This window comes from Raphanus sativus, chromosome 8 (genome assembly GCF_000801105.2).
Source record: "Raphanus sativus cultivar WK10039 chromosome 8, ASM80110v3, whole genome shotgun sequence".
NCBI lineage: Eukaryota > Viridiplantae > Streptophyta > Magnoliopsida > Brassicales > Brassicaceae > Raphanus > Raphanus sativus.
In genome coordinates, this window is record NC_079518.1 from 12862481 (window position 1) to 12889183 (window position 26703).

The 26703-nt window shown below is 35.2% G+C and overlaps 2 protein-coding genes across 2 annotated transcripts; one reads left to right on the top strand and one right to left on the bottom strand.

Annotated features, from left to right (window-relative positions):
• The first annotated feature begins 8498 nt into the window (after positions 1-8498).
• LOC108822343 (probable disease resistance protein At4g19520) lies at positions 8499-12653 on the top strand. Its single transcript, XM_018595390.2, has 4 exons — positions 8499-9047; positions 9574-10663; positions 10754-11056; positions 11167-12653. Exons 1-4 carry the CDS (start codon positions 8644-8646, stop codon positions 12511-12513), a joined length of 3144 nt encoding a protein of 1047 aa, XP_018450892.1. The 5' UTR covers positions 8499-8643; the 3' UTR covers positions 12514-12653.
• Positions 12654-15775: 3122 nt separating this feature from the next.
• Positions 15776-20318, bottom strand: LOC108822341 (disease resistance protein RPP2A). The gene is made up of 5 exons (XM_018595388.2): positions 18557-20318; positions 17406-18474; positions 16940-17236; positions 16390-16842; positions 15776-16281 (listed from the first exon to the last, which is right to left on the bottom strand). The coding sequence occupies exons 1-5, from the start codon at positions 20104-20106 to the stop codon at positions 15838-15840; spliced, it is 3813 nt and encodes a 1270-aa protein (XP_018450890.1). The 5' UTR covers positions 20107-20318; the 3' UTR covers positions 15776-15837.
• Positions 20319-26703: the final 6385 nt, after the last annotated feature.

The window sequence follows — 26703 nt, forward strand, 5'->3', positions numbered from 1 at the left end:
CATCCAGCCGCGAGTGCTCCAACTGCAGGAAACAGTCCGCCAGATGATCTGAAAAATCTAAACATTATGATACAGCAAATGCTCCAAAGCCAGCAGCTTCAGGTCAAGACACTGAATCAGGTTACCGCAAACATCAACACCAGGATGGACAGCATGTTCACTGAGCTGAATTCAAAATATGATACTGTGAACAACCACATAAAGAGGATTGTTGTTCAGCTTGCTCAAACTACTGAAACTGTTAAAAGGTAGCAAGAGATCATTCGTGGAAAGAGTGTGATAAATCCTAGGATTGAGCACTGTAATGCAACCGAGCAGAGACGTGAGAAATCTGAGGAAAAACAAGCAGAACAATTGTTCACTGAGACTGTTCTGGGTGCAGAACAGAGAACAGAGCAGTCTGCTAACTTTAGAGTGACTGCTCCCATGACTGCTCCTGCTCCCGACGGATCTACTGATATTCCACCAGTGCGAGACTATGTTCCTAAGGTTCCCTATCCTATTCCACCTCGATATCTGATGGATCCCATTAGTACAGAGCAGTTGTCTGGATTTAGGAAGATGATAAGAAGGCTTCCTCAAAAGATCTCATTTGAACAAGCTTGGGAGGTTCGGTCATTGCACATGTTCTTCAAGAACAGTGGAGAGACTCGAGAGGAAATTAAGGCTCTATTTACTGAAGCATTAACACCATCACTGAAGGTATTGCCTAAGGTTGATGACCCTGGGAATTTTGTTTTTCCATGTTCCATTGCTGGAGTAAAATTTAAGGAAACTTTTTGTGACTCAGGATCTTGTGTGAATCTTGTATCAAAAGCATTGTAGACAAGTTGGGCATTACTGAGGTTGAGCCTTCTCAGGTGACTCTGACTTTTGCAAACTCTTCCAGAGCTGTTCCTTATGGCACCATTCACAATCTTCCTGTCCAAGTTGGGGACTGTGTTCTCCATACTGAATTTCAGGTTGTTGAGATGAACAAGGATCATGAGATGCATTTGATTTTAGGAAGGACATTTATGGCTACAGTTGGAGCAATCGTTGATATGCCTAATAAGAGAGTCTCCTTCTCCCACATCAACAAGAATGTCTTCCATCAGGCTGTTCCCACCAGATTTCAGAAACTACACGCTTCTTGCATCTCAGTGTTCAGTGGAGAAAAGCTGAAGGTTGTTCCAAGGAATGAGCTTGGTAAAAACAGTGAGATCAAGGAAGTCCTGGATGGAGATCCTCACACTGATACCCATACACTCAGTGGGAATGCTAAGGTGAATGTAAAAGTCCAGAAAAAGGGCCAGGAGTGATCCTACCATGACTTTGATACATTGCATGTGTGATGAGAAATCCATTGAATATGAGGTAAAGTGCAAGGATACCTCTAAACCTTTCTCCAAGGTCAGAGTTATTCTCACAGATGAGCTGAAAGAGAAAGGAGAAACTGCTGTGAAAGGGTTGTTGAGCAGAGTTTTGAAGCTGAACATGTCTGATTGTGGAGTTTGTTTTGGAACAAGCCCTCATGCTCAACCCGACTGATCCCTGTCGCCAAGTCAAGCTAGTGACTTTAACCAAGCGCTTGGTGGGAGGCAATCCACTGATAAGTGTAAATATAATTTGGTTTTGTTTTTGTTTGCTTATTTTTGTTTTAATTTATTGAGTTTCAGGTCAAAAAACAGAAAAATCCGAGATACTTCGAAAAAATTCTGGGGTTGCAGAAACGGAATACCCTGTTCTCCAGGAGCCAAGAACAATCGCTCCGGGTGAAAATCTGGCGACAGAACACCCATAATTTTTCGGAGCACCCGCTCCAGGTAAGTATCTCGACAAAAAAATTGTATATTCTTGTTTTCGCCTTCTCTCTAATTTATTTTCACACCGAGACGTTGTGAAGTAAGTCTGGGGGAGGGTCTTCGTCGTTTACTAACTCATTTCTTTCTTTTGTTTTTCTCTTGAGTCAGTTTTTAGAATTGAGTCAGTCAAAAATTTGTGGGAATTAGGACCTTATTCCGTGGTTATCACTAACCACCTCGTGCTTTAGTTATCTTATTCAGTGACCTTAGCAGTGCCTAAAGACACACATGTGGACCTGGAACACCCTGACATTTCTCACTTGATTCTCCAGAAGTTCTCAGCCGATCAGGTTACACTGGGTAGACTAAACTCCACCTAACTTGAACCTAATATTGACTGAAATTCCTCTTGTTATGGGCACTAGATCAGGGAAACGAGAACTACACTCAGGACTTCTTATCCTTTATATCCATCTTGTTGTTCCTGAGTGGCTAGCTCATCTTTAGCTAGTTCCCACCCTACGCCTTAGCCACCTTCATGCATTTGTTTTTCAGTGTAATATGTGCAGATATGTGCAAAAAGGTCGGAGAGGAAAAGATCGACGCACCGTCTTACTCGTTACTGCTGCGCAGATTCAGTCAGAAGGAGAACAAGCAGATTAAGGGAGCAACCGCTCCATAACCAATGAGCTGTCCAAGAACATGGATGGAGAACTAGAATGATTTGAATCAAAACCACCAGTGGCATCCTTGACATCACATGTTACCTCCTTCTTCGTCACCTCACCACATCTAAAAAAAAAAATTTGTTTTATTTAGTATATGGTGATGGAGAAGGAGAAGAATTCAGGATACATGAGCCATTGGGAAGGTCGAGCAGAAGAGTAGGTATCAATATGAAGGGATGAGGAACAGACAAATGAGCGGAGCAGTCTGATGATTGTTCCCAAACGAAAAGAGCAGTCGCTCCTGAGATAGCAAAACGAGTAAGGAGCTGTGGACATCAATGGAGCCGTCCTCTCACGACTATTTTGCGCGATATCCTGCATCCACTACGAAAAGTTGGTAGCCCCCAAATACTCTTTAGCTCCACCATAAAATTAGCCTGTTCCACACCTAGCCCGTCTACCCTGAATAGTGCCTGTGATGAGAAGCTTACGCTGCTCTTAAATGAATGTAGGGAGTTCTGTCTCGATAGTGTTGCTTTTTCAGGTTTTGAGATGTAAAGTATGGAGCCGATTTTTGAACAGCAGTCAATGAGGTTCTAGTAAGGGTGTGTTGTCCTAGTTTTACTGCTTGTATGGTTCAGAGATTCGTGGTTAAGGTATGGTTGCTGAGAATAGGAGAGTTCCCACACTTTCAAACCTTTCTCCCTGTTCTTGATACTTGGTCTTGTTCGAGGACAAACAAGGATCTAAGTCTGGGGGAATTGATATATGGTGTTTTATACATCATTGTATATATGTTTTCTAATTGGTTTTCAAGTCTTTATCGAGTCTTTCTAGTCCTTTTCGAGTCATTACAGGTCTGAAGTTGCACTGGATGGAAGATGGACCTGTTGGAACAAAAGAGGTAGAAATCAGTGCAGTTTGGTGATTTTCACGTAGAACAGTCTGATTATTGTTTCCGATCAAGCGGAACAAACAGACGGAGTTATCCCGAGGTTGTTCCCAATGAATAAGGAAAATACAACATCTCGGGATTTGCCCTAGTTACCTTGTTTTTCTCTCCCAGTCACCTGTGGCTTTGATATATCTTATTTTTTATTACTCTTTATCATTCTACGCTATTCTAGACACAAGAAACCATTGGAGACTTTAGGATTTGAGGATTTTGCTTATTGTAAAGGGAGAAGGCTCCATCTCTCTCTCCATAGAGAAGATTACCCTGAACCCTCTTTCTATCTCTTTTATTAACATGCAGTATTATTCAGATTTGATCTCTGTGTTTTCTCGTGTTATGATTGAGTAGTCGATCTAGTTAGCCTAGGGTGTTAGGGTGTTAGATTGTGAGCTAAACATAGATAAGTATCCATTGATTGTCTTCATTCATAACTGATATTATTGCTTGCATTAAACTGGTCATTCAATGCATGAACTTAGGTTTAATCTGTTCATTAACCGTGTAATAGGTTGCTAGACATGTTATGAATGAACATTGCATCCCTAATCAGCGAAAGTAGATATTAGGGTGTTTTGTGAACCTATCGGACCTGATCTCTATTGCTTGTTGTCGCTTCTCACCTCAACGACAGTTAGACGGTGAGATCGATCAGCATAGGGAGCAGTACCACGACAGTGGGCTGTTCTACTGGAGTGATCCGAGTTCTGGACCTGTTCTTATTAGCGCTTGAATATTTGTTTGGCTCATGACCGTAAGCACCCGTTGAACCCTAGGTTAGCTTCTCATTAATCTGAAAACTTAAAACCAATTTGTTGCTTGCTTGATATGATTTCTCAAACCTTAAAACCCCATATTGTCTTAGCTTAATTTTGATCTCATAGAAATAAAGTGTAATCGTTGGTCTCTGTGGATTTGATCCTAAAGTGCTACATCGACATACTATTCGATTGTGGTAGTGTGCACATTAGGTTAATTGGTGTGCGTATACACGTAAGATCAAAAGCCTTATAGCCCTATAAGGACCGGGCCGGGTAATAAAGTATAGGTCTGAGTTGGGTCGCTCAAATATATACAGACATTACGGGTTCAGGTCGAGACCGATCCAAACCAGCCCGAATGGACATCCCTAGTTGCGTACTATCCTTTACGACCACCATCATTGGTGTTAAATCCAAGAATGATTATTGGTTTCTGGGTCTCCTATCTAATCTTCAGCATCAAATCTTTTGGAGAAAAAAATCTCTTATTTTCAGCTGTTGCCAGCGATTCTGGTTCTTCTCATCAAAAGTTTTTTGCCGGTTAACATTCCACCACCGGAGATGGTTCCTACCCATCGCTCTCCAACTGATGCTACCTTTGCTCCAAATTAACACCAGAATCTGATGGTTTTCAGCCAGTTTCTTCCAATCCAACTAGGATGTGATAGAACATGCAGTATTAAAAGAAATTAAATTGTTCTGCACAACAAGAAATCTATCGCCACCACTGAATTCAACACATATCAGATTGATCCCTAAGACTCTAGATGCAAAGAGAGTACAAGAATACCGCAATATATCCCTCTATAATGTTTTTGATATAAGATCATTTCAAATATTTCAACCCTCTGACTAACAACGGTGTTGAGATCAATTATATCAGAGAGTTAGTCTGCATTTATCCAACATAGAGCTTTATCCGACAATTTTCTTATAACTAATGAGGTATTGCTTATCCTAGAGACATCTACAGCTCAGAAGAAGTGTTCTATGGGTGTCACAACAAATATGTCTGAGGCCTATGAACGTATTGAGTAGGATTTCATCTCACAAGTACTTTAGAGCTAGGTTCCATAACACATGAATCAAATATTTTATGTAGTGTATCACAACAATATCAAATTCCTATCTAGTGAATAATGCAGTGTATGGTTCAGTGAGACTTCACTGAGGCATTCAGAAAGGAGCCCCTTTCTCTCCTTATATCTTCATTCTCCTTGAAAAGTTTTGTCGGGGTTATGTTGAAATGCAAAGAAATCGGGAGAGATCTAAGAAATCATAGTCGCAAGGGGAGGTCCTAGGGTGAATCGTATGCTCTTTGAAGATGATACCATGTTCTTTTGTCATACGTCTAAAGTATGAGAAGTTTAGGCTTAAGGGATATATATTTCTTCAATCAAGCTCTCTTAGCAAAATTAGTGTGGCATATCCTAACTGTTCCTGATTGCGTACACTCTAGAGTCCTAAGAGGCAAAAATTTCCATAATAAAAGTTTCTTAGCAGCTACTGTACCTGTTGTATACTTGATTAATCGTTTACACAAGCACAATTAATATATTGTGCAAATGATACCACAATTGAATGGTATGACATTATAGTACTTTAGGATCAAATCAAAAGAGAATTAGGGATAAATGATTCTAGAAATACAAAAACTTCTATAATTTAAGAGAAAAAAATAGAATAACATTTTTTGATATAAACTACCAAAATGAATAGTTAACAAAAGTCAATTCAAAATCAAACCGATGAAAATCAAAGAAGGATAATTTTTTTGGTCAATGTTATTAATTATGATGATCAAATACTAATATATGATGGTTAAACAATAAACTATTTTTAATCCTTAGATCTAGGTACACTTATTTAAATTAATTTACTTCCATGACAATAACTCATATGTTGATAAAGTTCTTAACATCATTTTCCATTAGTTAATTACCATCAACATTCATGAATCACGTCCTAATAGAAACTAAAAGCCCTAGCATTAACTCTCTTTGGCTGAGCAAGTAAAGCACATTAATTGATTCTGCAAGCATTTCATCAAACACTTTCTAAGCATGAAACAACTTATGATTTAAATTATGATTTTTCAACCTAATCTAGCATTAAGAACATCAGTCAAGTAAGGATCTATGTAAAATAATCACAGAGGATAATAATCAAGCATAAATCATGCTAATCTATCAAACCCAAAAGCTTTAAAACAACTACTCATTAATCATCATGAATGTCGAAGCAAAAGTCGTACAGTCGATTTTTGTGAAAGGAAGGAAGCAAAGAAACCCCTACTTTCTCTGAGGATCCAGATTTTTCTAAGCCCACGACAAGTGATCATATTATGAGTAACAAACGCGAGATATCTATGTACAAATTTGCTAGTAAAGAGAAAGATCTTATCATTCCCCCACCCTCCTCTCTTTATTTATGGCTGAAAACAAACAGGGTAATCTGAAGGCAAAGTTGAAAACATACTTCCAAACAAAAGATTGAAGAACGAAATGTATGGATTAAAATAGACAGTCTTTTTGCTGATCATTTCCCGTTGAAAAAAATATCGAGAAGCAATAAATTCATTTCTAAATCGTGACAAAAATATTCATTTTTCTGTCGGGTTTATTATGTTATTAGAAACTATGAGAAACAATATATAGACGATATTACAACCGACAATTCTACATGTTTTATAAGGATTTATGTCTAACTACATCACCTTGAGCCGTCCAATGAGATTCATTCATGACGGTATTTCTTGCGCCATGCTGAAGATCCCTAATGAAAATTTTCTCCAATAATCTGCATAATTTGCTTTTTCCGGAAATTGAATCCACACTTTCTGGTGTAGAAATTGCGTCGCCTAGAATTCAAACCTCAGATTCGGGTGTAGAAACCCTTAAACTTTGACCCTTTATGCGACTTTTATTTTATGTGGTCAATAAGTATCTCGTAGTAAATCATATTTATTTATATTTATATTAATTGAGTTTTATTGACTATATTTGCCACGAAAATGATAATGTATTTCGTTGTAGTTTCGAATGTAGTTCTCAAACAAACATGGTAATCTCTAGGCAATTTCTTTATTTTTGTTGTTTTCCTATCATTGCCCCCCACCCAAACTGTTTTTTTTTTCCATTTCCCCTTGAAAAAATACTGAGAAGCAACAAATTCATATATAATTTGCGACAATTCATGATGAATTCATTAGGATAGTCTCTTTAGTTAATTTTTATTGAAAGATATTTTATTGAAAAATAACCCTAGATTTTGGGTTTAGACTCAAAACAATTTTTAATTATTTCATTTTCCTCCTAGAATACTATTTTGTAAAAAAAACATTTAAAATAGACTATTTGAGAAAATTACCCAATATTCATTTATGCAGCTTTTTATTTTATTTGGTCAATTTTAAAGATATTATGTAATAAATTATAGTTATTTAAATTATTTTGAGTTTTGTTACAATTTTGAATATATTTGCTGCAAATAATGATTATGTCTTTTCACTATATATAGTTTTGTATGTAGTTTTCAAATAAACAAATGGTAATTTTTAGGCAATTTTTTTATTTTTGTTGTTTTTTTACCATGAAACTTCTTTTGATCACTTTCCTTTCGAAATAATATTTTTGTGACAAAAATTTAAAATTTTTTATTTGAAAAAATTGCATAATATTCATTATGCAACTTTTAAATTTGTTTGGTTAATTGTAAATATGTCATGGTAAATCGTATTGATTTAAATTATTTTGAGTTTTATAACAAAATATTTACTATATTTTCCGGGAAAAATGATTATGTCTTTCGTTATAGTTTCGTATGTATGTAGTTTTCAAATGTAATATCTAGGCAATTTCTTTGTTCCTGTTTTTTTCTTTTTTATCAAAACAAAAATTTCTTTATTCCTGTTGTTTTCCTATCATTCCCCCACCCTCACCTCCTTATGTGTGGCTGAAAACAAACAGGGTAATCTCTAGGCTAAGTTGAAAACATACTGTCAAACAAAAAGACCGAAAACGAAATGTGTGGTTAAAAATAAACACTCTTTTTATTTATCATTTCCCCTTTGAAAAAAATATTGAGAAGCAATAAATTTATTTCTAAATCGTGACAAAACTAGTCATTTATGCGACTTTTTGTTTTATTTGGTCAATCATAAATATGTCGTAGTAAATCGTATTTATTTATATTTATATATTAGTTGAGTTTTATTGACTATATTTGCCACGAAAATAATTATGTTTTTCGTCGTAGTTTCGAGTGTAGTTCTCAAACAAATAGGGTAGTCTCTAGGCAATTTCTTTATTTCTGTTGTTTTCCTATCATTCCCACCCCTATGTATACTATAAAGGAAGTAATGTTTGTCATTATGGCTACATGTAATAATAGAAAGTTTACCGGGAAAGTTAAAATTAAATCTTCAAGTGTTCAAAAATCTTCCAAATGTGTTAACAAGACAGCTTAGCTCGTGAGGAATGGGCCACGCAAACGCCGTGTACATCAGCTTCAACCTGTGCGAGGACACCATACGTCATTCCTTTCTCAGCCATCTCGCTGCTGGTTTTCACCGCAGAGGTATCTCTTTCAATGAACCGGATCGGGTCCCTGAGGTGAATGATGCCGCCATAGTTAAGTCCAAGGTTTCACTGGTGATTTTATCCAAAAAATACGCGTCCTCCAAGGGTTGTTTGGCTGAACTGGTAAAAATTTTCAAGTGCCAAGAAAGCAACGGCCTAGTGGTAGTTCCGGTTTTTTATGGGCTCACGAAATCGGGAATCAAGAAAGAATGCTTGAAACTGAAAAAGATGTGTCGCGTAGCGCGTCAGGCTCTACTGGAACTTGGGGACTTACCAGGTCATGCATCATCTCCTGATATAAGGTAACCTTAAGTGAAGCTATATTTTCTTTTTTCTTAGTTTAACAATTGGTTAAGCTTTTAGTAACTAAAGTAAGGAAAGTCATCATGTCTGCCACGGTGTAGTTGTAGTATTACATCGGACATTTCGCTACGATTATAGTGGTTTAGTTTTCCATCAATGGAAGAAGCATTATGTCGTTACAAACAAGTTGTTAGTATATAGAGAGTCCAATTAATCAGGTAATCTATTTAAAAAGTTCTTTTGTCAAACATAGTTGGAATGTAGTGGAGTCCAACTAATCAGGTAACCAATATAAAAAGTGTCCCACACAGGAGGGGAACCATTTTAACGATCCACGAAAATACTCGGTTTCTTTTGTCACCTAATGACCCACTTTCACAATCTGCCTAAATTTTATATTACAGTATTAATTATAATGAAGGATTAGTTATATACTTACTTTCAGTAAAAATGCAAGATAAATAAATCTTATCTATTAAAATATGACTCTAAATTAATATACCAATCTCTGTGGTAAAAAATCAGCGACTCAGAACTTGTAGAGGACATTGTTGCGGATGTGCGGCAAACGCTTGATCTGACGGGCAAAGTAGGAGTCTACTCCAGATTGACGAAGATAGAAAGCTTGCTTAGAAAGCAACCATGGGGCGTCCGCAGCCTAGGGATTTGGGGTATGGGAGGCATAGGGAAGACGACACTTGCTGAAGCAGCTTTCGAGCAACAGCTACCCTCGGGTGACTTCGACGCTTCTTGCATCATCAAAGACTTCGACAATTCCTATCAGGAGAAAGGAGCCTATGGATTATTAGAGGAACACTTGGGGGGAAAGCTTGGCTTAACGAGTCACCACATTACGAGAGAAAAATTACGCAATAAAAGAATTCTTCTTGTTCTCGATGATGTCCACAAGCCGCTAGGTGCAACGACTTTTCTTGGCTTGTTTGACTTGATTAGTGCCGGGAGCGTAATAATCATAACCTCCAGAGATAAACACCTACTTGTGCAATGTCGTGTCAAAGAGATTTATGAGGTTCAAGGCTTAAACGAGCACGAGTCTCTGCAGCTTTTCTCCCGATGTGCGTTTGAAAAAAATGTACCAGATAAGAATCTCCTCGAGCTGTCTATGAAGTTTGTTACTCACGCTGATGGAAACCGCTTAGCTCTCAGCGTTTATGGTGAAGAACTGAAGGGGAAAAAAACACTGTCGGAAATGGAGACTGCGGCCCGAAATCTCGAGCTATGTTTTCCCGACAAGATTTTCGACGTATTGAAAAGAAGCTATGACACACTTAGTGACAGGGAGAAGGAAGTCTTTTTGCAAATCGTGTTTTCCTTTAGGGGAGAGAACGTGGACGACATTATGCAGTTTCTTGCAGGTTGTGGTTTCTTTCCGCGCGTTGAGATCGGTGTTCTTGTGGGCAAATGTTTGGTGACCATCTCCGAAAACAGAGTGCATGTGCATAGTTTGATCTATAAGGTCGGCCTCAAAATCATCAAGGATCAAACAGACGAGATCGGGATGCGTTATAGATTTTTGGATGCTTCCAACATTCAGTCTCTTCTAGAAGATAATGAAATCAGAGAGGATGGAGAGCCTGAAGCAATAAGCGAACCGGTATTATTGGTTTGTCACGTTCTAATCATTACTAGTAAATTTTCTAGTTTAAGTAACCAAACCATTTTTTTTTCCTTTGTGTCCTTTCAGGGAAATGAAGATGTTAAAGCCATAATCTTGAACACATCTAACTTACCCTTCAAAGGGCATACATCGTTCCAGCATATGTATAGTCTTCGATATCTGAAGATTTACAGGTCGTCTGATCTTACGAAGGATACTACTGAGTTTAGATTTCCCGAGGACCCTGATCAATCTCTGCCTCCAGAGCTAACACTTCTCCATTGGGAAAACTACCCTTCACAATCGTTTCCCAAAGATTTTGGTGTTCAGCATCTTGTGGAACTCAATATGCCATGTAGTAAACTTCAGAGGCTTTGGGGAGGAACCAAGGTTAGAAACTGGACCGATACGTGATTCACAAGTATATACTTAACTTTTTTCTTTCTTTTCTTTTCTTTTCATTTCATTTTATTATCTTTTTTTTTTGCTTGTTTTATTAGAAACTTGAGATGTTGAAGAGGATCACGCTCAGCGATTCCCGGGAACTAGTTAACGTTGATGAACTTCAATATTCTCCAAATATCGAGCTAATCAATCTCCAAGGATGTTCAAGGTTGCAGAGTTTTCCGGACATGGGTCAGTCTAAACATCTCCAAGTTTTGAATCTCTCAACTTGCAAAGAGATCAAGCGCTTTCCAAAGGTTCCGCCGTCTATCAAAAAACTGCATCTCAAGGGAACTGACATAAGAGACTTGTCCTTTTTGGTTCGTGATCCATTTGAAACAACAGCAAGTCAGGTAAATGTTAGCTTCTCTAGTCAAGATCTTGGCAAGCTTGTCTTCTTGGAGCTGAAAGATTGTTCTCATTTAAAAACTCTGCCTAATATGGTTGCTTTTGAGTCTCTTCAAGTTCTTGATCTGTCTGGTTGCTCAGAGATTGATGAGATTCAGGGTCTCCCAAGAAGCTTGAAAGAGTTATCTCTGGCAAAGACGGCCATAGGAGAAATTCCATCTTCTATGTGCCACCAACTCTCTGAACTTGTCATACTAGATATGGAGGGTTGCAAAATGCTTCAACATCTGCCAAAGGGAATGTGTGACATGAAATCTCTTGTCACGCTCAAACTCTCTGGCTGCTCGAAATTGATGTATATTCATGATTTTCCTCAAAATCTAAAGGAGTTATATCTTGCTGGCACCGCCATAAGAGAGCTACCACGTTCTATTGGGAATCTCGCTGAACTGGATACATTAGATCTGAAGAATTGCAAAAGGCTTCGATCCTTGCCTATGGAAATGCGGAAACTGAACCCGCTAAAGGTACTAGATCTGTCCCACTGCTCAAAGTTTCACGTGGATACTAGTTTTCTACCAGAAGTCAAAGAACTACTTCGAGCAGGGACGGGCATGTCACCCCCTGCACCAATGAAAAATGAAGCAAAGCAGAGAGCGGTGTCGAGACACGTGAACACACCGCCTTCCAAACGTTTTAAATCCCTGCCTGTGGAAATGCGGAACTTGAATCCCCGCAAAGTTCTAGATCTGTCCGACTGCTCAGAGATTCAACTAGTTACTAGCTCACTACCAGAAGTCCAGGAATCACATCTAGTACGGCCGAGCACGACAACTTCTGCAGCAAAGAAGAAAGGAGCAAAGAAGAGAAAAGCAAAGCAGACGTTGGAAAATAGGATGCCGCGAACTCTGGTCTCGGGATCAAGTCTTCGACTGGACCTTAAGGAGGAAAAAAATAATAATTTAGCCTCGTTACTAGTGGTGATATTCGTGGTACTAGTTGTAATCGTCATATTGTTCTCCAACTTCTTCATCTTAATTTGTACTTCCCCATGATAATCCCAAGAAAAATAATGGGGGTGCTGGATAATTCGTCATGTAACATTTGATTTTATCGTACTTTAATCCACGTACTATATCATGATCTGCGAGCCTGCGCGGGTTTATCTTTTAATTTATATATTTTATATTTTATATACATGTTGTATATTATTTAAGATTTATAATATAAAAAAATTAGAATGATCCTGAACCAAAAAAAAATCGACCCGAACAAAAAAAATCAAATACTTATTTAGATCCATATGTTGAGAACTCAAAGAACTCATACCTGAAATGAACAGATTTATAGTTGATATTAATTATTTATAAAAAGGCATGTCTAATAATAAGTAGATTAATATATCATTAATTATATAAGGTCCAACTTTAAAATCCACTTAGAAGAAGTTGTAATGTTTATGTTTTAATAAGATAGATGTAAATAGTGTCTCTCGTAATAAAAATGAACTAGAGCTCATCTGCACAACCGTGTGGTTATTTATTTTCATTTTAAAATTTTGTCTTTACTAAATAGTATGATATATTTATTTTAAATGAATTAAATAATTATTCATATATGATATTTTAAAAAGTAAAATTACATTTTTATCACATTGACTAATTATATTTTATGTTTTTAAATTTTAAATATATGTTATATTACAAACATTTTGTATCATATAAATAAATCCAACGATCATATGGATTTATATAAATATAATACTTGTAAATGCATATATAATACATGATATGAAAATCTAGTGTAGATAAGATATCTTAACTAACTTTGCAAGGCGAGAATCGTGTATTTAATACCAATTTTTCGGATACTATAAATTTTGTGAAATCGAAAAGATATACAGTGAAACCTTTATAAATTAATAATATTGAAACTACACCAAAACTATAATTTTTTATTATTTATTGAAATTATTAATTTATAGATATAATAATTGAATCAAAAACTCAATTTGAATAAAATTATATTAATTTATAGCGATTTTTAATGTATATTAATTTATCGAGTATATTTTAAATAGGTTATACTGTAATTTTATTTCCTGTTACCTTAGATTGCAAGATGACATTAGTTAAATATTGTATATGCTAGATCGTAGGTGATTATTATGTTACATAATACTCCATTCGTTTCAAAATATATTATATTTTTTTAAAAATTGGATATTTAGGAAATTATCTTTTTTTTTGATGAAATGCAAAATTTGAGAGTAATGTACTTTTCTAAATTATTGCATAATATATTTGATATTAATTAGTATACTATAAAATTTTAAAAATAATTTAATTACTAATTTATAATTATTTTTTGATATATGCAGAGTACATTTATATATACTGTATCTAATATTAAAATATTTTCTGGATCAACCCCGGAATACTACTGTAGTAGTGGAAACTGTTACTGAAAATCCACTACTTTCTTTTGTAATAGGTCGTTGACTTGAGCACAACACTTGTCTGCAATTCAAGGGGAAAATGGTCTTTTTCAATCCGAACAATTTCAATCGTGCCAAATACTATCTGAACTATTAATCAGCGCTAAATATGACCTCAACTTAATTATAATTCAAAAAAACTACCTACACTTTTTAAAATGTGCCAAAATCTACCTAAACAACTGATCAGTGCTAAATACGACCCCAACTCAATTATAATTCAAAAACACTGCCTAATTTTTTAAAACGTGCCAAAATCTAAATTGACCGTAAAATAAGTTAGTCAACCGTTAAAAAAACAAAACAACTTCGTTTTGGTTTAATCTTTTTTATAAAAAAATATGTTCATTCTGAGATTCGAATCCATGCATTAATACACTTTAAAAGAGACACTCTAACCACTGAACTAAAGTAAATTTTTGATATATACTTCTTCATATTCTCTGAATAAAAATTTGGTGATAATTGTTTCTCATTTTTATGAATATATTAACATATTTTTTTAACTACCATATATTAATATACTTATATTATACTAAAATATAAATATAATAAAATATTTTAAATTGCACAAACTAAATATAATTAAAATTTTGAAACTATTTATAAAGTTTACTTATATAAATTATTGTAATTTTAAAAATTTATTATATTACTCCATTACTATAAATATATTATATTTTTAAAACTAAAAAATTACCATTCAAATTTTTAAAATTACAATAATTTATATAAGAAAACTTTATAAATAGTTTCAAAATTTTAAGTATATTTAATTTTGTATCATTTCAAATATTTTATTATTTAAATTTTTAGTATAATATAAGTGTATTAAATATATGATAATTATAAAACATTTTAATATATTTATAGAAATGAGAAAAAATTATCACCAAATTTTTATTTGGAGAAGATGAAGAAATATAGTAGTATATACACTTTCGAATTCGTAATAATATATCAAACATTTACTTTAGTTCAGTGGTTAGTGTCTATTTTAAAGTGTATTAATGCACGAATTTGAATCTTAGAATGAATATGTTTTTTAGAAAAGGATTAAACCAAAACATCATCGTTTTGTCTTTTTTAACGGTTGACTAACTTATATTACAGTTAATGTAGATTTTGGCACGTTTTAAAAAGTTTAGGTAATATTTTTGAATTATAATTGAGTTGAAGTCGTATTTGGCACTGATCAATTGTTCAGGTAATATTTTTGGCACGATCGTAATTGTTCGGGTTGAAAAATGACCTTTTTCTCGCAATTCAAGATACTAACAGCCTACAGTGATGGGTTTTTCAAATCTTGCAGGGAGAAGAGTGGTTACTCAAATAGCAATGAAGTTGGGCAACCTTTCGGGTAAGCTAAAATGTTTCCTTGCATTAGTACTTCAATGTTTATAAACAATGCGACGTTGATTTTTAAATGCTGCACTGCATTAGTCTTTCATATGATCAAGATCCCCAAAGGATCTGTTACTCGTTCGAGTGATGTAGTCTTTAGACTAGAGCATGTCCATCGGCAAATTGTAGAAGAGTTCTTAATTAAAAAGTAATAATATAAATATAGAAAAGTAGGAAAGAGAAATTAGTTGAAATCTTTTAAAAACCGGTTTTTAAAATTTTTGTACCACATGCTGTTCTTTCATTTGCTAATATTTATTTACAGTAATTAAATTAAATCACATAAATATAACACATTAAAATATTAATTTGTTTTTGCTAAGCACTCCAAATCATCATCCTCACTGATGGACATGCTCTGTGAGTGCGAATATGCGTTGTTGCTTTTCATTTGATTATCGTGTACAAGTGGGAAAGAGAGAGAGGTATCATGTGTTATTGACATCAATCGAGTAGATCGTATTTATTTTGATTCTATTCAATTATTGGGTTTACATATAACAGTAACTCCAAAAATCTGAAAACCCTGATTTGAACGCCCACCCCTACTGAAGTCACTTAATGAAGCTCCAAGCGGGGATTCTGGTTGATTAAAAAACGAGAAACCATTTTCTTGCTGATTCAAATCCAGTGTACCGTAAGTAACAGAAGATCCATCTTCGTCCTCATTCAAATCCAGTGTACCGGAAGTGACAAAAGATGTGGTCCTATGTATTCTTGGTTTCTTAGTTGATACTTCCTCAAGGTTATTACTTGAAGGATTTTCATGTGTAAGAACATGAAATAGTTCTACATGAACCTGAGTCTCGGAAGCAATGGATGATGTGTTCTTGTGTGTTGACAACGTTGGATGATCAGAAGAACAAGCAGGACCCTTGCTGCAGATTCCAGTGCGAAAATACGAGGTGCACACAGGTTGTCCCTGTCAAAAGTCAAATGTAGTGAAAACAGACGTTTAGGTGAAGGGGGACACAGATATTATCATTGGATAAATTATATAATGAACAATAGTCTACTAAGAGTGGCTTACCGGCTGAGATTGTGTAAATCCGACCACAGCTTTCTCGTTAATCTCTGCTGGCAGATGCTGAAGTCTATTACAATTCTCCAGATCTAATGTAACAAGCCTAGTGAGAGCCACTATTGACGATGGTATTTCTTTAATGGCAGTCCCAGCGAGATATATCTCTGTCAGGTTTGGTGAGAAATCCTCAAGGTGCTCGAGCTCTGAGCAGCCGGATAGATTAAGAACTTCAAGAGATTCTAAATGAACCGTGGTAGGCATTATACGCAAATGAGAACAGTCTTTCAGACTCAAGAATGTAAGCTTGCGATGATGAAGAATAGATGATGAGTTAACTTCAACCAGACTCGTACATCCTTCAAGATCAATATGCTCAACGTTCGTGGCCTTTGAAAGCCATGAGAAATCAGTCAACCGTCGGGAGTGACTCAGAATGATCCTCTTTAGCATCTCAAGATTCTGTTTACAAAACACGAACAACAAAAATGAGAGATCAAGTAAAAGCTATTTATCTCACGTACGCAGCAGAATATTGCACCATAATGTCAAGACATACCTCTGTTCCTTCCCATAGTTTTGTCAAGTTGCTATATGGCATGTTCAGTTCTACAAGATTTTCAGGATTGAAGTTCTCAGGTAAAGACTCTAGAGGATATCTTTCCCAATGGAGTAGTCGCAGCTCATCCGGCAAAGAAAGGAGGCCTTCAGGAAGAGAAACTTTGCAATCATCTTCAGAAGTTGGATAGTGGAGCTTTAGCAATCTAAGTCTATCCATCTCCTCAAATACATTAGAACTCAACTTCAATTTCAATCCAGACGCATCTAGAAATACGCCTTCAATTAGTTCTGTTCCCTGAAGAAAATTGCAAAGAAATTCAGAACCTTTAGTTTTTTTTTTATAAGTGAAGAAAGGAACATAAGCAGTAATCTAAAGTTTCAATTTTATTGTAAAGTAATAATTATTATTTTTTTTGCATAAGCGTAATAATAAAGAAATAGATATACATGTGATAAAGACTTACTGAATTGTTTGTCAGCACATCAACAATGTCATTAGAATCCGACAATCTGCTACGCTTGCCTGCCTCTTCGTGTTCATGACGAACAACAAATCGACCCATTTCTTGGAAAATATTAGGCATCTCTATCCTGTTATCTACAAGGCTGATGAGGGACTCATCAATGAGACCAGAGATTCCTAAATCCGTAAGAAAACCGCAACCATCAAGTATGTTCACCACGTGATCTTTATTCTCTCCTTTGAAAAAACATGCGAGGTCCAAAAATGTATTCTTCTCGTTGTCATCTAGTTCACTAAAAATTCCTCCAAATGCATCACAAATCTCGATTGGTGGATGGTGTGGTAATATACTCAGATGTTCTTCCTCATCGCTAAGACATTGCTTTTGAATAGACGAACATAAGACTCGTAGAGCCAGTGGATTGCCACTAGCGTAGTTCACCAGCTCCTTGATCAAAGACATCCTTACCTTCCAATTTTTTCCAGTGGCAAACTCGCGGCAAAGGTGAATAGAGTCAGACTCGGATAATTTCTTGATCTCGTAAATCTCTTTGGCGTTACACTGTACGAGAACTTGCCTATTCCTGGATGTTAAGATGATTGTATGTCCACCAGAAAACCAGCCAAACCCTCCAACAAGCACTTCGGCATCTCTAGCACTACTGACACCATCAAGGACAATCAGAACTTTCTTACCACGGAACCTATCTCTTGTGAAACTTAGTTTTGTACCACATGCGTCTATGAAAACTTTTTCTTCTCCAAAGATTTTTGACAAGAATTCTTCACGCAGAGGATTCAGCCCTTTTGTTTGACACGATAAATGAAAGTCTGGCAAAAAGTAGCACACGTCATATCTCTCACCTTGTGTTCTGAAAATCTCTCTAGAGAAGGTAGTCTTCCCTATGCCAGCCATACCCCAAAGCCCAACAATATGTGGAGATGAAGATTGCGAACTATTCAGCAGGGACAATATATGACTTAACTGCGGACTTACTGTTAGGTTACTCCCAGTTTTAGAATTGACTTGGACATCTCTAACAATACTCTTGGCAAGTATAACCTCTTCCCTGGACAGAGAAAACATCAGAATCAGAGATATGCACCACACCAAACAATTATAAAATATTGAGAGAAGAGAAATCATTTTACCCTTTCTTATACTGATGATATCTATCAGTGGAAGTTAATTCCTTAACTGCCGCCTTCCATTTCAGAACTTGGGATGCCTGGACTGAGTTCTCAAGTTGTGCAAATGCTTTTCCAAAAGAGCCAGTCTGATCCTTGACGTTACAGAATTCTACTTCAAAAAAGACATGATAAAGCACAAGGTCGTTTGCTTTCGAATGGTCCATGAGGGCCACAAATCCATCCATGCATTCTCTGGAAGAAACATAGTTCATGGAGAATATGATAATACCAAGCTGTGACTTGTTTAGCAGATCCTGATTTCCATCGACTGGGCTCGTGGATAGATCATAACTCAGAGGAGAGAATCCACGGAGACGAAACTCGTTGAAGATGTAGCTGGTGAAGTATCTCTCCTCAGAGTCCTGATTGTAACCACAAGAAATGACTAAAATAGGATCAACCCCTGTAATGCTATACCCAGTGAATCTTGGCTGTTCAAGTGTCTCGGAGGATGTGACCGAGTCCTCCGGAAGAAGATAAATGCAGTCTGTGGGAGCTGCACCACCTTCCCCATGGGACATGGTCGGTGGTGCTGGTTCCTGAAGACAATCCGACGGGAGAGAAGCACCACCGTCCCCAATGGACATAGTCAGTGGTGCTGTATCATCAGCCAGAAGATAATCTTGCTGGAGAACAGCACCACCGTCCTCAATGGACATAGTCAGTGGTGCTGGATCATCAGTCGGAAGATAATCCTGCTGAAAAACAGCGCCACCGTCCACAAAAGATGTGGTCGGTGGGGCTGGATCATGACATTGAGAATAATTTGGTTGAAGAGCAGTGACGGGTATGACGGGTGGTGGTACTGGATCCTGACACGGATTCAACTGCAGAGCAGCGCCACCGTCCCCAATGGACATAGTCAGTGGTGCTGGATCCTCAAACAGAAGACAATCCGTATGTAGAGAGGCGACACTATTGTTGCCCCTTCTGATGAAGCCAATGGAGAGTTTGCTGATGTCCGTGCGATGTGGTCGGATGAAAACAAAGTCTCCGATTCCCAGCTGCTTCTCCTTAACGTAGCTGCTCCAAGCTTCAGTAAACTCGTAAATTTGACTGACTCTAAGGTATGAGAACTCAAACATCCATGGTTTTCCTTCCTCGTCCTCTAACTGAAGGGAGTTGGTAGTGCTTCTGAGGACGGTGGCAAATGGAAAGTACTTACCGGCTTCCTCCTTGGCAGTAACGACTAGGCGGTGCAGGTCATCGCTGGTTGTCAAATATTTCTCGCAGAGATTATCCTTTTCGTGGTCGTGTTGTCCTCTAGTGATATTGAGCTTCTTCTCACCAATCTGCTCATCCAAGAATGTTCTTACCAACGGGCTGTTAAATGGATTTTCCTTATGGTCTTCGTCCATCTCTTTGAAGGAAGCCGCGTTTATACTTTCCACGACCTGCACGATTCTGTGGGAGGGCAGGCTGCGGAGAAATTCAAGGGCGTCATCGGCGGTGCTCCCAGACAGCGAACGCGGAGGTTGGCGGCTGGTGAGGAACTCACAGAAAGCTTCCATTGATTTTGATATAGGAGACTGGAAATTTGCTTAACGCCGTAACAAGTTGGATCACGAAGTCACACAAAAACTTAGATCGACAAATCACTCTTGGTTCAATTTCCACCTAGCGATACAAAAACCTTATCATCGGTGGTGGGGCTCGAATCTGAAATTGTTTTCTGCCTATCAAGTTTCTTTTTAAAACTTTTTTAAACAAAATTGATTGGGTGACTTGACTTTGATTGATACCGCTCATCAAAACAATATAATACTAGGTCTTCTACCCTCATATGCGGGTTTAATCTTTTATTAATATTTATTAGTATATGCATTAAAGATTTAAAGACCAGCATAATAATTATTTTTATGTTTTTAATAATTTTTGTGTTTATATAATTTTTTTCTTTTTCTTTCTATTTTCATTTTTAAACACCATGAAAATCTATAGTTTCACATATCAGATATGCAATAAAGTGAAGTGATATCTTCATCTTTTTAACAGTTAGTATCTTTGTAATTATCTCTTTAAACATTAGTTATGCATGAAACTGCAAAAGTAAGTTACAAAAAACAAAACTAAAATACAAGCAAAATCAATAAATAAACAAAAGAGTATGAGTTTATGATAACTTCCAAGAAATTTTTTTAAAAAAGAATGGAGATAAAGATAATATATTTACTTTACTCTATCAATATATACACATACTTGTCTTACTATTTTATATATAGTTTATTTTCTGTGAAAGATAAACAAAATATTATCTAACAAAACAGTATAGTCATTATGTCTCTTTGTACGAAAATCCTTCTTTTGACAACTTCGTATAGTTAAAATTAATTCATTTATGTATGATCAATTATATAATGAATAAACCTAACTATACTTGATTAATATTTAGTTATGTGTTTTTTTTAACTTTTTATTAAAAGGCTTTTTCAGATAACAACATAAATACATAGAGAAATTATCTTTTTGATTTTAAAATATATCTTTATACATTGGATAATGCTTATGATTATTAAATTTACTTTTTGTTTTATGGTATTTTATAATTATTTATTAATACATATTAATAATTAAAAATTATAATAATACATTTTTAATTGTTTTTCTTTAGAAAATTCTTATGTATTATAATTTAAAAAAATTCTTTGTACACTATATTTATTATTAATAAATAAATCTTAAAAATCACTAAAATTCTCTTTTCAATTATATAAATTAAAATTGTACTTGATTAATATTTAGTTATGTGTTTTTGTTTTTTGAAATTTTAACTTGTTTATTAAAATATATTTTCTGGATAACAACACAATATATAAGAGTTATATTTTTTATTTTAAAATACATGTTTTCGATTTTGGATGATTATTATTTTTATTAATTTTAATCATTATCTAATCAAATAGATCTAAAATTCATTTTTGTTTTTAGAAATTTATATAATTTATTCATTAAGGGTAGTATCGATATTAACATGGGAGTTCGGTTGCGAAAAATTACTTCGTAAATAATAGTATAGATAGAAACAACATGTTGGATGATCGCATTAATGTATTTATTAAAAAAGATTGATAGAACCATAAATAATTCATATATAAAATTAATATATTATTTTTAAATAATATAAATAAATTTATATTATAATATGTTTATTTTTTTTACTGAAAATAAAATATCATATTTTGTTACATATTAAATTATATTTTAAATTTAAAATATTATCATTTTAAAATTATAAAATATTTAATTGTAAATATTATTTTGAAAATATAAATATATTTTTGAATATAAACATAATTTCTGGTGTTATAAAATATAATAAATTAATAATATAATTTTAAAAGTATTTTAATTATTAATGTTTTGTCAAATGTATTGAACAAAGGACATTTGCATTTTCTAAATACCTTTTATCTATTGGTTTCTAGTGTTCAAAGAATATTTTTCTATATTGGCATGAATTTCAGAGACACTCTTAAACTGGCAGAAGCAGAATATTTACTCTGTGCGGAAGTGCTAACTGCAATTATACAAAAAATTACTTAAATTAGAAGAATTGAATTGATAACATTACCATCTATAAGAGATATATGATGTTTCACAGATGGATTTTATACAAAAAGTTACTTAAATTAGGACAAACACTCGAGACAAAGTTGGTATAGCATCCCAGAAGGTTTTGATGGTTTAATGGGAACAAAAAATACTAGAGCTAGCATTTCATCCCTTCACTCGGAAGTATAAACATTTATTTGGCGATGTAATATATGAGAAATTTACATTAGTTTTAGGTCACATTTGCAATAGATTTTCTTAATTGGTGAAGATGGTTTCGAAATCAGAAGAATGACCAGTTTTTATAAGTTATTTGGAAAAATATAAAGATTTTGAAAGAAATTTTTCACAACTCCGAATTCATTCATATATCAATATATCAAAAACGATGAATTTAAAGGCGAATAATCTCGTACGTAGTGCAAAGAAGTAGTTATCTTTCGTCATCCATATAGATGCTGAGCTATCGATTTGGTTTGCAAAATCTATATAAATCTGTTTAAGTTAATGATAAAAAATACTTTTCTGAAAGCTATTGTATTAATAATTAGTTAGATAATTTGACATGCAAATGGACGATTTTTCAAAACTAAATTTTACAATTTGGCATGCAAATAAACCACTTTCATTTTATACCACCAAAACAATTATTGAAAGATATACACTAAAATTATTTTGATGTGACATGCAAATGAAGCGCACCGAATGGACCACTTTTATTTTATAGCACCAAAGATTATTTGAAAATAAAAATTGGGTGAATAACCATAAATAAGCATGTTAACTATTAAAATTTATTTGTTACATAATAAATTAAAATCAATTTTGTTCCACAATACTCCTTTTATTTCAGTTTAATTGTCGTAGTATAGTAAAATTTTGTTTTAAAATAAGTGTAGTTTATAATTCAATGCAAAATTTATTAATAATGCTCTCTATTTTGATTTTCTACTAATTGAAATATGATTACATTTATAGGTAATGGTGTTTTATTTTAGAAATATGCAAAGGTAAATATTTTTTCTAATTTATCTGCATAAACTTAAAACGATAACTAAAATAAAACAAAAGAAAAATATATTTTCTAGAAAAACTAATGGACAACATTGAAATGGACCACTTTCAAAACTAAAATTTACAATTTAGCATGCAAGTAGACCACTTTTATTTTATACACCCAATAGTTATTGAAAAAAATATAACACCAATGTTTTTGCGGTTTTATTAAGTTTTAAATAATTATTTTTCTAAAGTCCAGATTGCAGTATATATTGAGTCATCAATATCATATATCGGATCACCGAATTTTGTCAATTCAAAGAAATGCAAGAGGTATGAGAACGTTTAAGAGAAGGTATAAATCTGGAGGGACTGGATTGATTGTGTTGTAAGCAAGAGTGTAAAAAGCAGTGCATACACCCTTGAAGCTTATTGTCAGGAAAAGAGCAAGTGATCTGTTTACAAGGAAATTATTGATGCAGAGTACAAAGCAGACTGTGTTGAACCAACAGATGCTTAAACCAGCAAGTAAGCAACATAAAAACACATGCACAAAGGAGCCATACTTAATCAAAAAAATTTTATAGACAACACTATTTTCAAGAAAGATATATATATATATATATATATATATATATATATCTTGATAGCGCAAGAAAATTTTCACGCTCTCCTCACCAATCCGAGATGTAGCCAAGAATTCATAGACATTAAAATGAACATGAGTAAAGCTTATGATATGCTTGGGCTTTGAAGAGAAGTTGGTGGATTTAATGATGTTTTGTGTGACATCGATATCATACCAGGTGGTCATTAATGAAGAACCCATGAGACAGATTATCCCCACGACTGAGACATGGTGATCTGCTCAGGATTTTTTTTGTTCATCTTTTGTACTGAAACTTTGATCTCCCTTCTTAATAGAGTGGAATTAGAAAAACATATTATGGGACTAAGGGTGGCACAGGCTAGTCCGCAAATCTCTCATATTCTATTCGCAGATGTTAGCTTGTTTTTCTGTAAAGCGGAAGTGGGAAAATGCTTGGAAATTGTCATTATTTTAAACTCTTATGAAAAGGCATCGGGACAAAGATTAAACTCTTCAAAGTCTTCATTGATGTTTGGTAAAAAAAAAGTGGAGCATAATGTGACAAAATATTAAAAACATTCTTGGAATCACTACTGAAAGAGGAATGGGGATGAATTAGGCCTTTAGGAAGAATATGTGGTTCTAGATAAAAACTTTTTCCTATGTTCAGGATCGACTTAATGGGTGCGTACTCATGGTCAGCGAGACTACTCTCAAAAGATGGAAAAGAGGTGCAAATCAAATTTGTGGCTCAAGCAATACTGACGTATCTTATGTTGTGTTATTTACTACCTCAAGGAGTTGTGGATAAATTAAAAGAGATGATTTCCAATTTTGGTAGAGCTCGAGCCAAATAATTGGGGTCTCCACTGGATTGCATGGAACAAAGTATGTGTCCTACATGATCAGGGTGGACTTGGGTTTCTAGACTTTCATGATTTTAGTGTGACTATAAGCAAAACAATTATGGAGATTGGTTCAGTTCCATAACTCATTTCTTGCTCAGGTTCTTAAGGAAGATATTACGATTGATCTTCCCTTTGGAAGACGAAAAGGTCTACTCAACATCAAGAATTCTTAACCATGATGGCGGTGATCGACCTTTTTGTCTTTAGGAGTGGACATATTTATCTTCCAAAGGGCATGATGTCCGCAAGACCAGTTTACGGAAAACTATTTGAGCAGATCCTTATCGACACCTTTATTAGGCACGATACAAGGGATTGGGATATTCCTCTTTTACAAGACTATTTATGACCAGAAGATATCCACTTTATCCTTGGATTAAGACCTAGTAATATGTGTTCCATGGACGGTTTTGCATGGAACCATACAAAATTTGGAGTTTGCTCAGTTTGATTTGGATATGATCTACTACAGAAGAATAAACACAGTTGTATACATAAACCAGATTATCCAACCAAGGATCACTGGTTTACATAGCCATTTGTGGAAGGTTAGGGCACCAATATAGATAGAACACTTTATGTGGCAAGCTATAAAGTTTCAATAAGTGGTTCCAACGAATCCACATCTCCCCCCCCCTCCCCCAAAAAAAGAAGGAGCTTATGTTTTGGCAAACAAAGTATTCGGGAATTAACCCGAAAGAGAAAAATAGTCTGATAAGGCCCACATCTGCAGTGCAAGGGGGAATTCAAAAAGGATATGGTTTATGTTCTCCTTCGGACCAACCCATATAGGACAAATCATATCTATGCCCAGTGTTTAAAATCTAATCTTTATGTAGTCGCATATATCACCCAAGCTTAAGACTTGAGGCTCTTGAATAACTTGAAGCGTAGTCATATTCTCTCTAACATTATGCCAAACTTGGCATTCACTTTCTGCATGCCTAACTATCTCACCTGGATCCCTGTCTATTCCCCTGAATAATTTATCATTACGAGTTTTCCATATGTACCAGATGATCCAAGGATATGGGTCCCTATCATTTTCTGGCTCCATTATGCTATTTTTCCTCCAAAACAAATAATCCATATTGTTGTAGATGCTCGTAGTAAGAAAAATTTAAGGGCGGGACGGTGTTGATGATATGCCCATGTTTGGAGAGCTGGTGGGCTTTCAAATATTGCATGAGTCGCAGTCTCTTCTGGCTCTCCACATCTTGGACAGTAGTTATCACATCTCATATTTCTTCGTACTAGATTCCTTGTTACCGCTACCTGTCCTGTGATTAGTTGCCATAAAAGATGGCGAATCTTTTGTGGAGCACTCACCTTCCAAGCAAAGGCTTGGAGTTTAGTAATGATGGGTTTCAGAACTTGTCTTTCCTCATCATCCTTCAGAATGTTTGTTGCTACCCAGTATCCAGATTTTACTGTGTATTATCCGTTTTTGGTAATTCCAGCAAAATGTATCTGGTTGATGAGTTGGGCTTATGACCATACTCTGTATACTTGGTATGTCCTCATGATGAACATATTGTTCAAGCATACGTAGATCCCACTCATTGGTCTGAAAATTGATAAGGCTACTGACTGTCATCCCCGGGTGTACGACCGGAGCATTAGCTCGAGCCAGTCTTGCTGGCACTGATGGAATCCATGGGTCATGCCATACTTTAATCTCATACCCTGAATGTACTTTGTTCGTGATTCCCAACAGCAGTAGTTTCCTTGCTGCAATAATACTTGTCCACACATAAGATGGAGAATCTACTGAGCATATTCGCAAAGGCGAGCTCAATTGATAATATATGCCTCTCAGTACCCTTACCACTAGTGAATCTGGGAACTGAACAAGACGCCATAGCTGTTTAGCTAAAAGAGCTAGATTAAATTCGTGGATCATGCGAAATCTAATGTCACCTTCCTCTCTAGGTTTACACATTTTATCCCATGTAGCCCAATGTATCCCTCTTTTTGGTGGATTCAAACTCCACCAGAACTGTACAATGGCACTAGCGAGGTTCTCACATATTTCTAGAGGAAGTAAGAAACTAGACATC

Coding starts and splice junctions, on each gene's coding strand:
- LOC108822341 (XM_018595388.2), bottom strand. CDS start 20,106: ATGGAAGCTTTCTGTGAGTTCCTCACCAGCCGCCAACCTCCGCGTTCG. Junction 17,237..17,405: donor ATGTGCTGACAAACAATTCA/GTAAGTCTTTAT, acceptor AATTTTCTTCAG/GGAACAGAACTAATTGAAGG. Junction 16,843..16,939: donor AACTATGGGAAGGAACAGAG/GTATGTCTTGAC, acceptor TTTTGTAAACAG/AATCTTGAGATGCTAAAGAG.
- LOC108822343 (XM_018595390.2), top strand. CDS start 8,644: ATGGGCCACGCAAACGCCGTGTACATCAGCTTCAACCTGTGCGAGGAC. Junction 9,048..9,573: donor GCATCATCTCCTGATATAAG/GTAACCTTAAGT, acceptor GTAAAAAATCAG/CGACTCAGAACTTGTAGAGG. Junction 11,057..11,166: donor GGCTTTGGGGAGGAACCAAG/GTTAGAAACTGG, acceptor TTGTTTTATTAG/AAACTTGAGATGTTGAAGAG.